Below are 17,761 nucleotides of genomic sequence, written 5' to 3' on the forward strand. Positions count from 1 at the left end.
TTTAGGTATCTTACAGCATTTTGCAAACAGCACTCTAAACCTGCTTATCAGAAATTTTCATAGCATTTATCAAGGGTGCCAATTCAGGAAAGCACTTAAACAATGAGTCCTACTGACTTCAGTGGGTCCTATGTATATGATTAAGTATTTTGTTAAACAGGGATGCTCTCCTGAATTTGGTACCTGCGTGAATGTATATTTTACATACCCTTTCATCGGAAAAAAAATGATATTTTTTACTATTTTTTTATCAGCTCTGGCTTTGATCAGAAAATGGGGGGTGGGGGAATCACCAAAATTTTGTTAAAAAAACAGGCAACACTTTCAATCAGAAAATTATTTTCAATGAAAATGTGTTGACCAACTCTATTCATAATTAACACTGTGAATAAAAGGCCAATCGTGAAGCAGGTTGTGATTCCCCCTCCAAAAATAGTACTCCAAAGGGAGTGGTGAAGCCTAGAGTTGGCACAAGGATAGCCAAATGACCTGAGGCGAGAGTCCTATGATTTTGTCTTACCTTTAAGGTAAATATAACTAAGAAGAAGAATTTCAGTAACTGGATCCAGATTATTGAGTAGGTTGATAATTTTCCCATGTGTTTTTTTCTCTATGTAATTATTGATCTTCTGCTGAGTTGGTCTGACATTCTTGAAGTTTTCTGGGAAAGCTTCTCCACTGTAAAAGTTTTTTAGATCATTTAAAAATTGCTGCTGCAGTTTCAGCTGGTCTTTCACAAACAGGACATTCCCCATATCCAGCTGGAAGTTAGCATTCTGGTGGTTTAGTGATTGCATGAGCTGACAGAAACCTTCATGTATCTCTCTTTGCTGGATCTCATTTGGTTTAAAGTGGAACACTCTAAGAATCTGTTGCAGTGTCTCTGATTTAGCACCCAGGGTCAGCATTGCAAAGGCAGTGGAGATGCTTATGGGAGAAAAGATCACATTCCTGTTGTTTCTCTGAGAAGAAGCCTCCTTATAAAAATAAAATGCAAACTGACAAATGCTTCTCCCTACTTTATGACCCAGCATATTTTCGTTTGCTGGCCCTACTTGGTTTCTGTTTCCACCGTGGTAATTTTCAGGACTGTTGTTGCTAGAATTCTGTTGGCAAGGTATATCAGCATGAATCCCAGCAATCAAAAAACACAGGTAAAAGATTGACTTCATTTTTCTAAGATTCTGTAAGAAAAAAAACATATTTGGTCTACAAATCTTAATAATTTTCAACATATGCTCACCAACAGGAAGGAATTGTTTAAGAACCTGAACATACTATGGAGGAGGCATGGAAGCAGTGACCACAGGCTATTTGAATTCAATACAGTGACAAAATGGTTCCGAGTACTAGCAATAATATATTTCAAGGAAACAAATTTTGGGATATTACTGAATTGTGAAAGAAGAAATGTTAAAATCCATGAATGTGGAAGAAGACTGAAGTATCTTAAAAGACGCCATAATTAAGGTGCAGAAGACTAGAATTCATTTGAAATCAGTCATTCCCCATTTGTTTGCATTTTTCAATGAGGGACCGAGGGTTAAAAGAAATTTGGTGTGCAACAGAAAGGGGGAGGGAGTCAAAGAATATTCAGTTAAATTTTGCAGGTGAAGATAAGGCAGAAAGAAAGCAGTATTAATGGTAGCAAAAGGGGAACAAAGAATGCCTTCGCTCAATCTCAAGTGTGTTGAGGGGAAATACATACACCAGAGAGAAAATAGATCCACTAATGTATGAGGAATGGGTGAAAAATTATTATGGTTCCATAACGGGTGAACAAGTTTTTTAAAAAATCTGTAATTAACAGCAGAAAAAAAATTGCTCTGGGCAGTTAATACCTATTAAAACCTTAGTGAATATACTGTAGCAATTGGTAAAACACAAATAGGTAAGGGAATACACAGAAAATGTGTATATATACATATCAACAAGTCCAGGTGATGTGCATACCAAAGTGTTAGGGGAATTGTTAATGAATGTACCAAACCAATGACAATTATTTTTGAAAAATCACGGAGAACTGAGGAGATCCTAGAGATCATAAAAAAGGGAGGAAAGTGTGATGCTGATAGTGGAGGTGATGATGCTGAACTGGAAAAATCTTGAGAAATTACAAATAGTGGAACTCTGAATAAATAGAACCAATGGAAAAGGACAGTAGCAACCAAAACAACAGGAGAGGGTTTTCCAAAGTGGGTGGGAATTGTCAGTGTCAATGTACCTGTGGTAACAGCATCTTTAAATACTGAAATGACATAATTGGGCACAAACTGTGCTAGTATTTGGTGTCTGGGTTTTGGTCAACAGACCAAATAAAAAGTAAATAACAGTCTTGCTTATATATAAACCCAATATGCCCAGTAGCCACTCCATCCAGGGGATATGTTTTTAAAATAAAATACCCTGAATGAACATACATAGTGTCTGGGATTTTCAAAGGGAGTTAGTTATGTGTCCAATGTTGACGTTCAATGGGAACTGGGTACCTCTCTTTGACTTAATTTGATTGCCTCCATCAATTCTCACCTTGCCCATGGCATTTTCCTCCACCATATTTCATCAAAGCCCCAGTTCTCCAAAATCCAGCCAGCTCAGAATGCTAGGAGGTACACCTATAGCAAACCCACCATGACTCCTCTGTCTTGTCAGCAACACATTTAAATTTGTCCTAATTGATCTTACAGCATTTCAGGCTTACTCCAGCTTCTCTCTCTCAGTCTGCTTTTCCAGACTCTGCCTCCAGGCACTTCCTCTAATGCTGGTGCAAGAACCTTCTCTACCCAGCGCTGCAATCTCCAGAAGCCTTTGAGTAATCCTCTGCCTCATCAGCTCTCTCTCCCTCTCTCGAAGTCTCACGTTAAATCATATCTTTTCCTACTTACATCAGCCTCCCTTTTCTCTCTCCCTCTGCCTTGGACTTGCGGCATAACACTTTAATGTATTCACTATACAATCTCTTTATGCCACATGTGACATTTGGTACCATGACTCTTGTATTATTTAACTACTTAAAACATTTGGAGATACAATTTATCTGAAAGGAGCTATTCCATACAAAGAGGTTCTGTAGCGCAGATTTTTTTTAAAAAGGTTGAGATTGAACAAAAGCAACCAGCGTGTGGATGGAATAATTCCACAACTGATTATCCATGAACCAACCTGCATGTAGCACAGGGAACATGGATTATAATTCTTCAAGGGAAAAAACATTACTTACAGTGCAATCAACAGAGTCTTGTGTTCTCCAGGTCCACACTGCTCCTTGCTCTGTTGTTTATGCTGCTGAACATACAGCAAGGCACCCGCTAGTAAATTCTAATTACATCAGCTAAGGGCCATGACTCAGAACTCAATTTCAGAGATGAGGCAGAGCAAGCAGTGGTGAAACTAGTTTTACTGGACACCTAATTTTGTTGAATATGCTTGTCCCACATGTGACTGTTTATATTACTCAAGATTGTCTAACTCTCCTTGATGTTTTGAACTGGTTTCCCTCAAACCACTTAAATATTTACATCAACCACCCATCCTAACCTCAATTGTTGAAATCTCCCATCTCTGTTTAAACAAAAGGAGCCATCAAAAATAACAGGTTACATCCAATACCTTGAATGAGGTTTGTAACAATTCTTTAAGTGCTTCAACCAATATGCCATAAGGATAATGTTTGCTCTATTTAATCTACAGGGACAATTCGAAGTTGTGTGGGTTCACTGTACATTGGGCATGATCTTGCTCCAGTTGATGTCAATGGCAAAACTCTGATTTGGTTCTAGTTGGAGCAGGGCTTAAACCATTTAGCAAGATCCTCGGTCCTGCCAAGGCATTGGTACAAAGCAGCCATAAACCCAGCATAAAGAACCACTTGAAGATACCTCCCCACCCCCCTGGAATGGAGAACTCCTCTGATAGCGCTGGGTTGGTATAGGGGTTCCATACCACATAGGGGGCAGGTAGCCAGATGAAAGGGGTTATGACGCTGCATTCAGCTGGTTCCCAGTTATAAGAATGGTCCTCAGGGACCATGGGAATCTAGGTGCCAAACAGAACAGCCTTTAGAAAAGGTTTGGAATTGGAAAAGGTTCAGAAAAGGGCAACAAAAATGATTAGGGGTATGGAATGGCTGCCATATGAGGAGAGATTAATAAGACTGGGATTTTTCAGCTTGGAAAAAAGACAACTAAGGGGGGGGATAATATAGAGGTCTATAAAACCATGACTGGTGTGGAGAAAGTAAAAAAGGAAGTGTTATTTTCTCCTTCTCATAACACAAGAACTAGGGTTCACCAAATGAAATTAATAGGCAGCAGGTTTAAAACAAACAAAAGGAAGTATTTTTTCACACAACGCACAGTCACCCTGTGGAATTCCTTGCCAGAGGATGTTGTGAAGGCCAAGACTATAACAGGGTTCAAAAAAGAACTAAATAAATTCATGGAGGACAGGTCCATCAATGGCTATTAGCCAGGATGGACAGGGATGGTGTCCCTAGCCTCTGTTAACCAGAAGCTGGGAATGGGCGACAAGCAGGGGTGAAAGTAATCTCTTCAGGGCAGGGACCATTTCTGACTATGCATATGCACAAAGCATAGTACAATGGGGCTCTGATCCCAGCTGGGGACACTAGGTACGTCGGTGGTACAAATAATTAATAATAATAATCAGATAACATTTTCTAAGGACTATATAAACACTAGGTTAAGGCCTGACCTGTGAAATGCCAGGCATCTTCAACACCCATTGAATTGGAGGTGACTGGATCAATGAGAGTTGAAGGTGATTAGCACCACACAGCAGGTACTCAGTGCCTTGCAGAATTAACCCCTTAAAGGGAAATATAAATGGCTTTTTGAACCAAGGACTGAGAAATAGAAAGCTTTCTTGGATACAAAGCTGATTCATATGTGATTAATCTAAATCCCACAAGGCCACAGTATATTCACCTGGAACACCATTTATGGTTTTATTTTCAGTGCTTCTTATTTCGTGTAAATGTCACCAATCTCACTCAGAACTGGCTTTTAAAATTGGGCTATAGATTTCCTTGTACCGAGATGGATTTCTGATGAAGGCATGTAAACCAAATTAAATATAGACGCCATGAATGACAATGTGATGGCAGTGAGTAAGCTATATTTAAACCCACTTTGACCACACCTCAAAGTGTTTGCAGTAGGAAAGCTGCTACATTCAGTACATTGTGTAAACACACGCACCCAGAGAAGAAAAGAAAATCAATGCTATTTATACTGATATGCTGGGAATGAGAATTTCCTGACTCTAACATATCAGCTTTGGAAGTCTGTATCTGAGTTTCAGATGGGATAATCTCCAGAATCCAATGACCAGGGACAGGGGATAAGGAAATAAGAAACACACTCATATACCATCGTGATACTAAAATCTAGAGAGATGATAGCTAGGAACACTGATTCACAGGGAATCTGACCATTTCATTCAATTTTTGAGACCTGATATTCCAAGACTATGCTGGTATGTGCCAGAGATGTGCTGCTAATAGCATAACAAGGTGCTCCCACTGAGCCCTTGTCTACACTTGGGAAATTTCTGAAAATTCCCACTGTATCTAACCTAGGTTCAACCCCACTAGTGCTAGCAGCAATAGTAGCTCTAGTGTAGATGGACCACTAACTGCCACCAGTGTTGTGTTGATTATATCTGCTTTGAGAAGGGTTCCAAGAGAACTGTCTACACTAGGGCGGACTCCCCACTTTGATATACTCGGTGGCACTGAACAAGTGTTAGCAATAGTGGGGAATTTTGACAAAATTTCCTGTATAGATGGCACCAAAAAGGTTCCACCTTAGCCTGTGCTAAACCCAATACATTAGATATGTTTGTGATTTCAGAGGAGTCTCTTAATCTGGAGATTGAGGAGTCTCTTAATTTCTTGTCCCATTGAAACCTAAGCACTTCCTCACAACCATAATTAAAGAGGGAGGCAACAAGATTTGACAAGCAAACTTATACCAAGCTGCACGTGGCCGGAGCAGTGTATACTTTCTCTTGGAAAAATATACTGAGTCTCTTGATAGTAAAGTAGAGCATTTGGCTTCTGTAATTTGCAAGGTGTGTGCACATGCTAGTTGATGCACTCTGATGCATTATAATGTAACATTTTGTTCTTCAGAAGTAACTCCATGAGCCTCAGGGATGTCAAATTTGTCAGAGATGCTATAGAAGTAGTTAGAGATAGGTTAAGGGCGAGCTGAATCAGAGGCAGAAAATGGCTCCTGTCTTCCCTCCAGTTTGGTTGTGGAATTTTAACAGCAGCCTCCACCAGCAAATCACTGGCAACTCTATGGCACAACACGAATCTCCACAATGGGGGATTTAAAACTAAATACCCTGACATGCCAGACCACCATTGACGCTTTCCTTTGTTTCTTTCTTATCTATTTCCTCCCTTAGCACTCAGCCTCTTTTCCTACAGGAACCCATTTCCAAAATATAAATATTTAAAATACTTCTTGTTGTGCGCAACTTGCCAGGATAGCTTCCACTCTCAAATTACATAGTCTTATATTGCAAGAAACTATAGAGAGTTATTGAAAGCATCATTATCCCCATATTACAGATGGGAAAACTGATGCACGGGGAGGTTAAACGGATCCTGGCTCTCAATCCTGTACTCGTTGCATCGGACCACATTCTTTGCCCCAAATGATTTAGATCAATTTGTTTCACAAAAGGTTTTTGGCAGCAACTTTCCAAAGTACTTCAGACATAGCACAGTGTCACTTACTCCAACACAGAGACAGAAGGAGGTACAGGAATGGCATTAACCATGAGAAAGTTGCTCAGCTTAGGGCATTCCATGGAGGCAAGGCTGCACACGACTGGCATGCAGAAGTACTGGTTCCTCAAGAAAATGACCTCTGTACTCCTCATTTCAGAGCCATTGCTCTGGACACACCTAGTCTCCACCCACTGCATGTCCACATATAGACCCTGCAGGTACCAGCTCATGATTTCTCTGTTGGCCATTCATCTGCTGAGTATGTGTATGAGCAGCTCACTGGGTGAGCACATTCCCTTCTCTGGCACTTATGAGGTTTCGGACCGAGATAAAATCTGGTGCAAATTTTGCTTTCAGTTACACCTCCCCATACACACCCACACTCCACGCCATTGATTCCAATGCATGGGGGGAGCTCAGACCTGAATTTGGCACCAAATATTTCCAAGTGCCATAATGAGAGAAGCACGAGTCTCAGAGAAAGAAAACAAAAACATCCAACAGCTTTGTTTCTCTAGGGCTTAACAAGACCAAAACCTGCCCCATGCACCTCTCTCTTGTATCCCACGCACCAGCCAACCATTATACATATTTTTTTAAAGTTTCCTATCAGAGGGCTGTGGCATGAAAGAGAATAAAAATGCAATAGTTGCTCAACAGCTGTAAGATGAAAGGATCCTTTGCAGAAGCAGCTGCTAAAACAGGTGGAGTTTTGGGGAGTGGGGGTGGGGCGGAATTCAAATCATCCACATTCTTGAGGGTTTTGCTGGTGGCTGCTGTTCTGAATCCCATCCTAGGGTCTCATCTAAAGTCCACTGAAGCCAATGGGAACCTTTTTTGTTGACTTCAAAGGCTTTTCTTCGAATCATACCCCTATTGGGGTATGCACAGCTTCCTGTCAGTCCACATAGCAAACTGTAAATTCACCAACAGCTCATGCAAGCGCAAAGCACCGTGATCACATTCATGGAAATTCGGTCTCATATGTCCATGGCTGCTGTTTGTTGCAAACTTGGTAGGCATTGCCTGCAAATTCCTATGAGATTGCAGTATCCTATTCTGGTTATTGTAGAGTGGGGACCTGATCCAAAGCCCTTTGAAGTCAATAGAGAAACTTCCATCTTTAATTACTTTGTCTTGGATTTTCAATGGGAGTTAGGTGCCAAACTCCGTTAGGCTCCTTCCAAAATCCCAGTCTTACTTTACAGTTTTGCCCACTGGGATGGTTTCCCTGAGTTACACATTTCTATCTTGTGTGGGTTCCAGGGAGACAGCAGTCAGACTGCCATACACCAATGCAAACAATATGAAGCATACAAATGGCAGACAGTATCTCTTGCTTTTGTTTTGAGATCAGTTCAGCTTTTGCTGGCTCCTCCTTCGCACATAATAGGATAGTGTGGTTCCATCTTCCACTTGAAATCACGATTAATGCACATTTCTAAATTCATTAAGGGGGTAAAATGCCATATTCCATTCCTGTCTCCTGCCCATTCTAAAGCGTTTAGACTCAGGATTTGGAAGCCTAAGTGGGGTTTCCTTTCTAGATCTTCTAAATATACCATTCCAGTTTTTGCACTTTCCTAAAAGAAAAACGGTGGCTACCAAAACACCCATTCTGGGGACAGAAGCAGCATTGTCAGCAGTCCTTAAACTTAACTTTCCCATGCCTCAGCTCAAGGGAGCAAACTTTGAGAAGACGACTTGGGGTTATATTTCCAAAAGTGTCTAAGACCAAGTCTACACAACAGGGACTACAGCATGATAGCTATGGCTCTGTAGCTATGCCAGTAAACCCCATAGTATAAATGCAGTCTACAGCAATGAAAGGGGCTTTTCCACCACAGTAGGAACTCCACCTCCCTGAGTGATGGTAGGTAAGTTCATGGAAGCATCGCTCCATCAACCAAGCTGCATTTATATCGGGGGTTGCATTGGCATAGCTAAGGTTCTCAGGGTTGTGGATTTTTCACACCCCTCAATACTATAGTTAGGTTTTAAATGTGGATCAGGCCTAAGTGACTTAGGAGTCTAAGTTTCAAAAGAGAATTCGTTTTCAAAAGTGAGGTAGACACTCAGGGAGGCAGGTTTTTAAAGGTATCTAGGAACCTAAAGATGCAGATAGGTGCCTAGTGAGATTTTCAAAAGTGCATAAGCAGGTTAGGCGTCTAATCTGCTTAGGCACTTTGAAGATCCCACTAGCACCTAGATTCACAAGCGGGACTTAGGCATTACAACAATGAATATTGAAGCACCTAACTTTTTGGGCATGCTGGCACCTACTAGAATTCACAGCCCAAAGTTAGGTGCCCAAGCATAGGTTCCTAAGAACGGCATTCACAGAAGCCAACATGCTGTGTGTGGGAAGTTGCCCAAGCTAGCCAATAGGAAATGCTGAGGAGAGAGTGTCCTATCCCTCAAAGTGAAAAAGGAACCTAACTCTGGGTCACATGGAGATGTCATCTCCGCTCACAGCAATGAAGTCTCTTCCGGAGTTAGGCACCTATGCCAGGTCAGATGTTGCTTGAGAAAAAGCAAGGAAGAGATGGTGCCAGTGTTGGGTTGCTAACCCTCCAGGATTGTCCTGGAGTCTCCATGAATTAAATATTATGTCATGTGATTAAACCTCCAGGAATACCTCCAACCAAAATTGGCAATCCTAGGCCAACGGCACGGGTAGTGGTGTTCCCCTCCACCCCATAATAAGTGCTGAGAGCCCTAATTCTGCATGTGAGAGACCTAGGTTCAAATGTCCACTCTACCTGACACCTTGACAGTATTAAACTTTTTTGTTACAATACAACAGGAGACACTGTGATCTAGACAAGATGTCTCAATCAGTACTAAGTAGCAGCTGCTTAATTATTTTAAAAATAAAATGTCAATTATTATATTATGTCATATTGCAACATGTTAATAATAGTGCATATTAAAGTACAGAATACTATGCACTACTACTATTAGCCGACATGTCATGAAATAAAACTAAAAGAATAAAAATATCATAAAAATAAAACCCCATAAAATAAAATTTGAAACAGAATTAGATGCTATTCCATTCCAACAGCAGAGTAGGCACTTATACATGGGCTTAGCAGAATCTAACAGTAGTTAGAGATAGGTAAGGGCGAGCTGAATCAGAGGCAGAAAATGGCTCCCATCTTCCCTCCAGTTTGGTTGTGGAATTTTAACAGCAGCCTCCATCAGCAAATCACTGGCAACTCTATGGCGCAACATGAATCTCCACAATGGGGGATTTAATACTAAATACCCTGACATGCCAGACCACCCTTGACGCTTTCCTTTGTTTCTTTCTTATCTATTTCCTCTCATAGCACTCACCCTCTTTTCCTACAGGAACCCATTTCCAAAATATACATATTTAAAATACTTCTTGTTGTGTGCAACTTGCCAGGATAGCTTCCACTCTCAAATTACAAAGTCTTATATTGCAAGAAACTATAGAGAGTTATTGTGCTATGGGATATTCTGATGTGGGGCTCCCTCACTCTCTCCTGTATATCTCAAAAAAGATATACTGGCATTAGAAAAGGTTCAGAGAAGAGCAACTAAAATGATTAGGGGTTTGGAACGGGTCCCATATGAGGAGAGATTAAAGAGGCTAGGACTTTTCAGCTTGGAAAAGAGGAGACTAAGGGGGGATATGATAGAGGTATATAAAATCATGAGTGATGTGGAGAAAGTAGATAAGGAAAAGTTATTTACTTATTCCCATTATACAAGAAATAGGGGCCACCAAATGAAATTAATGGGCAGCAGGTTTAAAAAAAATAAAAGGAAGTTCTTCTTCACACAGCACACAGTCAACTTGTGGAACTCCTTGCCTGAGGAGGCTGTGAAGGCTAGGACTATAACAGTATTTAAAAGAGAACTGGATAAATTTATGGAGGTTAAGTCCATTAATGGCTATTAGCCAGGATGAGTAAGGAATGGTGTCCCTAGCCTCTGTTTGTCAGAGGGTGGAGATGGAGATGGGCAGGACAGAGATCACTTGATCATTACCTGTTAGGTTCACTCCCTCTGGGGCACTTGGCATTGGCCACTGTCGGCAGACAGGATACTGAGCTAAATGGACCTTTGGTCTGACCCAGTACGGCAGTTTTTATGTTCTTATGTTCTTGTTTAAAAAAATCATCTAATATAATACATTGTCTGTAAAGACAGGAAAAACATCTTAATTGTCATACTGTGTTTTAGAGGTACAACTCCCTTTAAATAATTTAATGATTTAAGTATAGCTTCATATATCTGGTCTTTCTTTCTTACATGCACACAGCATAAATCTGTGTCTGTGACTTGTTAGTAAATAGCTATTTACATCTTAATGAAAAATCAACTCACAATAATATCTTACTAAAACAAATCTTTCCCCAAAATAATGCTGGCAGATATTTTGTCCCGCGCTCAAGTTTCACAACAAATATTTTTTGCTTTAGACAGAATATTGGGTAATAATAATAAGTAAGCAAGCACCTCCTGTTTATATGCAGGAATTTGTTATTGCATGTTGCTTAGAAACCTGTAGTGAATCAACTAGTTTTAAAGAGCACGGGGAAATTGTAAACCCAGATATTTGATTTAGACACACAAACAGGACACTTATGGACACAATCTGTGTTCATCTCTCCAGATACCACTATATTTGAAGAATATGAAGTAGTTTGAAGAAGTTGCCCTTAAACTACTTGTTAATCTTCAGTACCACCCAAGGAAGCATGAACAATGACAATCATCAAAATATGCTATGAATCAAAATATATCACAAATCAACCATTAACCAACAAGCATCACATTCAGTTACAAGGCTGTAAAAATAATTATATCTGTAAATTGTCATGTCACAGAGATGTGAAGCAAAACAGTCATATGCCAGATCACTGTAAACAACAACAGACTAGCAAGCATTATATGGCCAGTGATCACGGTGGTTAACAGGTTAAGGTAGGTGATCACAGATCCCTATGCACACAGCTGGCACACATACCACAAAGCAGTTGGCAGTTGTGGTATAAGGAGTGTGTTTATGCCACAGAATTAGCAGGTTTGCACAGATCCTTATTATGAAGGAAAATCATAGCCAAGGAAGATTGAAAAAAGATCAAAACACAGGATACAGCCTGCAAGTGGGAAATGTGTGCAAGAGAAGCATATATCTACCTCAAAGTGGAAGCTTTCTAGGAAAATAAAACAACGTGAGAAGCAACATCTGTAACAGATACCACCTGACATAAATCCCTACATGCAGCATGTTGGCAGTATTATGTGGTAACATACAAGCACAGAACTCTGCCTCTGTAGTCAGAGAGTAGGTGTACACTGCAAAAAAAAAAAAAAAGGTGTGTTCTTAACTTGGGTTAGCTACCGGGGTCAAAATAGCAGTCAAGACAGGACAACTCAGCTTTTAACTTGGTTAGAAGCAAGAGTTGAAGACTATAGGACAGCCTGAGGTTGAACTTGAACAGCTAACTCCAGTTAAAAGCCGAGTTGCTGTGTCTTCAATGCTATTTTAACCCTAGCTAAAAACATGCCTTTTTTGCAGTGTAGATATACCTTAAGAGGGTGCATACATACCTAAAGAAATCTCTGGTCTTATAAGCATGTATTCATTGCTTTCTGTTATTTGGTGGCCTGGCCACATTATCCACAGCCTCAGCCTTCTCCTCACAGACCTGAAAATCCATGCAGACAGATGGGAAGGTGGTAACCTGCTGCATTATTATGCAGTACCCTTACACACGACACATGGCATACCTTTTGGCGCACCACTCCTGTGTAGATACTGAACCCTATTTTCAGCATGCCCAAATCCTTCACACTCCTCAGACATTTTATAAACCTCACTGTATGAAGTTTAAGCTGAAAAAGCTGTGGAACCTTATGCAATCTGAAGAGGTATGTTAGCACTGGGAATTATTGCCTAGGATATAAGATGCATAGCATTAGGAGCAACGGATGTGTGCAGATATGCTAAACACATATGGTACAAGAACCAAATCAAACTTGTATAAAGACATAAAGGGATTCCCTACAAAAAGCATACGTGATTGTCAGGCAAACATAGGTCTGAATGCAGGTGGAAGAAGTGAGCATAAGTTCATGAGACATGACACAGGTCCATATGCCACTCTGTAATAGGGTTACCATATTTTAAGCCTCCAAAAGGAGGACACTCCACGGGGCCCCGGCCCCGCCCCCGGCCCCGCCCCCAACTCTGCCCCTTCCCCAAAGTCCCCGCCCCCTCCCCTGCTTCCCGCGAATATTTGATTCGCGGGAAGCCTGAAGCAGGTAAAGGGGGTGTGGGGGGAGGAGACGCGGCCCAGTCTGTCCCCCTCCCCCGGCGTCTCCAGCCTGGGTCAGCCCACCCAGCACCGCCGTGCCCCGAGCCCCCGGCCCGGCCGACCGCCGGCTTCCGAGCCCCCGGCCCCGCCGGCTTCCAAGCCCCCGGCCCGGCCCGGCCGGCTCCCGGCACCACCGTCTTCCGAGCCCCCGGCCCGGCCGGCTCCCGGCACCACCGTCTTCCGAGCCCCCGGCCCGGCCGGCTCCCAGCACCACCGTCTTCCGATCCCCCGGCCCAGCCGGCCCCGAGCCCCCGATCCCCCGGCCCGGCCGACCGCCGGCCCCCAAGCCCCCGGCCCCGCCGACCGCCGGCCCCCGGCCCGGCACCGCCGGCTTCCGAGCCCCCGGCCCGGCCGGCTCCCGGCACCACCGTCTTCCGAGGCCCCGGCCCAGCCGGCCCCGAGCCCCCAATCCCCCGGCCCGGCCGACCGCCGGCCCCCGAGCCCCCGGCCCCGCCGACCCCCGAGCCCCCGGCCCGGCACCGCCGGCTTCCGAGCCCCCGGCCCGGCCGGCTCCCGGCACCACCGTCTTCCGAGGCCCCGGCCCAGCCGGCCCCGAGCCCCCGATCCCCCGGCCCGGCCGACCGCCGGCCCCCGAGCCCCCGGCCCCGCCGACCCCCGAGCCCCCGGCCCGGCACCGCCGGCTTCCGAGCCCCCGGCCCGGCCGGCTCCCGGCACCGCCGGCTTCCGAGCCCCCGGCCCGGCCGACCGCCGGCCCCCGAGCCCCCGGCCCGGCCGACTGCCGACTTCTGAGCCCCCGGCCCAGCCGACTGCCAGCCCCCGAGCCCCCGGCTCGGCCGACCGCCAGCCCCCCAGCCCCCGGCCCAGCCGACCGCCGGCCCCCCATATCCCGATTTTCCCGGACATGTCCGGCTTTTTGGGATTTCCCCCCGGACGGGGATTTGGAGCCCAAAAAGCCGGACATGTCCGGGAAAATCCGGACGTATGGTAACCCTACTCTGTAACAGAACACGACATGGACTTTGTTTCCTTCTGTCTGCTGCTCTCTCCGTCCTATCATTTTGCCAATGACTCTGTTGATTCCCATTTCCACATTGTTCTCCATGCTGCCTGTATATATGGCACACAAGTCAACATCATCTCCTCAGATATATACTTTCTAAGGACTTATTTTTTCCACACTGCTACAAGAAATGAGCTAATTTACAAATATGGAGAAAGGGGAGCCACCAAGAAATGCACAAGCCGAAACTTGCTTAACATGTGTTCTTATTACAGTTTTATTTATTTGTATTACTGTAGTGCCTTGGTAGGAGCCCTAGTCATAGACCAGGAGCCCATTGTGATAGGCACTGTACTGACATAGAACTCCCATGTGGAGTCTTTCCATTCCTTCTGGTCTTTGTTACTCTCATTGTGGCATGTCTAAAATGAGCTTGCAAGATCATAGGGGCATGGACTACCTCTTTACATTTGTTTTGTAAACTGCTTCACATGCTTTGGGGCACTACATAGATAATAAAAAGAAATCGTCATTATAATAATTAAATAATAAATAAACATCAAAAGGTGGTCCAGGAACAATTTGTGCAGGATAATGCTACTCAGCATTTATGTAGTAATTTACATCTTCAAACCACTGTGCAGATGTTAGCTAATTAATTAAAGGTGAATGACAGCGCCATGTGGAGGCATAATTGGCTGAGCACAGAGTGCGCCTGACCACAATGGAGCCTCTAATTTAGTCAGTGCACTCAAACAATTCTATGAAGATAACAATTGTACCATCCGAGTGCTAATGTTAACTGGTGCATAATGTTTAGATTCTCCTGATCACAAGTATGTAAATAAGAAATGTAGCAGTTGCACAGAAGGAACTTGTAGCTTCACTCAAAAAAAAAAAGGCAATATCCAAATATTGCATGTAGAAATAGTGTCAGTCTCATGAGCAATGGAGGCATAGCTCAGTTGGATCAGCATCTCACAAACCTCAGAGGGATATACAGAGGGATTTAGAACAGCCACCATTCATTATGCAAGTAGAACAGCTTTGCACTCATTAGAGAATGATTCCTCATTCCAGACACTCACTGAGTATGTCCCTCACATGAAGATTTACAGAAAATAGATGCATGGTGCATTGTTTACACTATAGTAGATATAACCCTGTGACTGCCATGTACGCCATGGAAATGCTGTCTTTTCCTATATCTTCTCTCTAGAGCAGCTAAGGGCTGATGGGGCCAGTCACATTTGGGGGAATCAGCTACTGTATGTCCACAAATGATTGCTTCGGTGCATTTGGTTGGGTTATATCAGTGAGGAAAGCAATTAAATCATCCCTTTGGAGCACCATGACTTCAGAAACTCTAGACACCTGACACAAATGAGTGGATTGTCAACTGCCAGAAGCTGCCTGCTATCTATGCCATCAGCTGGAATGATTCAAGCATTCCAAACATGCTTAGGGAGCCCTACATCTCCTACAAACAAGGAATGTTGCAAGGGTGATAAACAGAAGAATGTTGATGGGACAGCAGGTCACATACATAAATTATTTCTCACTGGCGCAAATGATACAGTGATATTCTATACATTCTGAATCAGACATGCCTTATTCACAGAGCCATGGAAAATATTCACTCATACATGTGCCTTTTCTCTCTCTCTCCTCAGTAAGGGACTACAGGACAGAATGGAGTCAACAACCCGTACCTTTTTCTGAGTTAAACAAAACTGAGACCTTTCAAAAATGTTCATGCGAAAACCGCGAATGTGAGGCCCTGGAATAGCCAGGACATTCACCTAGCATGTGGGAGACCCAGCTCAAGTCCCTGCTCTGAATTAGGCAGAGCAAGGGCAGAGGTGAAAGTAAGCCGTTATGGGCCTGTACAGAGGACCGGTAAGAAAAGGTGCAGTAGCTACTGGCAAGAAAATGGAACATTCTCTCCCTCTCTTACTCCTCCTCCTGGCTCCAGCAATATTGAGGGTCCGGGGGCCCGGCTCTATGAATGTTCGGGGCCGGGTCTCCCCCCTGGCCCCACCTGCTGCCCCGCTGCACCTCCCCTGAGTGTGGGCTGGCCCCTCTTTGCTGCCCCTGTGCATCTCCCTTCCATGTCTCTCCCCTGAAGCTCCATGCTGCCTGCCTGCATTAACTGCCACTGCAGGGTCCTAGTGCCCCCCCACACTAATGCCAGGGCAGGCTGCCCTTCCCCCTCCGACCCTTTCATTTTCCGGTGGGACCCTCCACCAGTACAGCCGCCCCCCCGCCCACAGTCACCGTTCTTGCCCCACTCTGGGCAAGGGGCAGCCCCATCCCCCACCCCCTGGAGCCCAATGCCCTTTAAATTGCCGCCAGAGCCCCGCTGACAGAGCCCTGGGGTAGTGGCAGCAGGGCTTGGGTGGCGATTTAAAGGGCCCAGGGCTCCTGCCACCGCTACCGCCCTGGGCCTGTTAAATCACCACTGGAGCCCCACTGCCGCTACCCCAGGGCTCCGGGGACAATTTAAAGGGCCCGGGCCCTTTAAATAGCCCCCGGAGCCTGCCAGAGCCCTGGGGTAGCGGTGGCAGGGCTCTGGTGGCTATTGAAAGGGTTCGGGGCTCCCGCTGCCTCTACCACCCTTTAAATAGCCACCGGAGACCTGCCACCCCCAGGGCTCCAGCAGCAGGGCTCCAGAGATGATATAAAGGGCCCTGGAGGGTAACGGCAGCTGGAGCCCCGGGCCCTTTAAATTGCCCCCAAACCCCAGGGCTCCCAGACACCTCTGCAGCTGGGAGCTCAGGGTGATTTAAAGGGCTTGGGGCTCCCAGCTGCTGCTACCACAGCCCTAGCCCCGGGCCCTTTAAATCCTGATTTAAAGGCCACGCCTCTTCTGGCGGAGGCCACGCCTCTTCTGGCGGAGGCCACGCCCCTCCTCAGGTCTCCAGAGTACCGGCAAGTCCTTTAAGTTACTTTCACCCCTGAGCAAGGGCTTGGACTTGGGTCTTCCCCCAGGCTCTAGAGCACCGTTTCTCAAATGTGGCCACATGTGGCCACCAGGGGGTTTCCCTACAGCCATCACAGCTTCCTGGGTGGTGATGGGGGGCAGCAAAGTGTCAGCCCCGCTCCCTCCCTGTTGCTCCTGGATGCACCACTCTGCATGTCTATGGAGACAGGTGGGACACAACACTGAAGGAGCAAGGTGAGTTCTCTAATGGGGGAGGGGAGGAACTGGAAGCTTAGTGGGGCTCGGACTTGGTTGGGTGGCAGGGACTTAGGGAGCCTGGCTGCAGACTAGGGCTCCAGCCATGGGGGTTCAGACTCCAACCCCGGCCACGAGGGAGCGGGCTCCAATCCCTGGCTCTGGCCGTGTGGTGCTGACCCCCAATCCCGCCGGCGGCTGCTGGCCAGAGCCAGGATTGGAGCCCATTGCCACATGGCCAGGGGTTGGAGTGTGCTCTGGCCCCCAGCCCCAGTCACTGACCCCTAGCGCCGGCCCCAGGAGCCAACCCTGAGCTCCAGCAGCTGCCGGCCCTGGGTGCAGATCCGTGGCAATGGCCTGGGGCTCTGGCGGGTGCTGGTTCTGGATGCTGATCCCTAGCCCTGGCTGTGCAGCAGCAGGCGCAGACCCCAAGCACCAGCCCCAAACCCCGGACCTGAGAAACGTTTGATGAATCAACATTTTCTGACAGCAAAACATCC

General features: G+C 45.3%; 1 protein-coding gene across 7 annotated transcripts in view; it reads right to left on the reverse strand.

Moving 5' to 3' along the window:
• Nucleotides 1–17,761, reverse strand: part of LOC128835325 (alpha-1-antitrypsin-like) — a 322,484-nt gene that overhangs the window by 12,813 nt on the left and 291,910 nt on the right. For 6 of the 7 annotated variants that reach the window (XM_054024712.1, XM_054024711.1, XM_054024714.1 and 3 more), the window contains one exon: nucleotides 521–1,184. In XM_054024712.1, the coding sequence (XP_053880687.1) occupies nucleotides 521–1,184 (664 nt within the window). Of the gene's footprint in view, nucleotides 1–520; nucleotides 1,185–3,220; nucleotides 3,272–17,761 lie in introns of those variants that run through there. The other variant, XM_054024715.1, reaches the window with a different exon arrangement.

This window comes from Malaclemys terrapin, chromosome 4 (assembly GCF_027887155.1).
Source record: "Malaclemys terrapin pileata isolate rMalTer1 chromosome 4, rMalTer1.hap1, whole genome shotgun sequence".
Lineage (NCBI taxonomy): Eukaryota > Metazoa > Chordata > Testudines > Emydidae > Malaclemys > Malaclemys terrapin.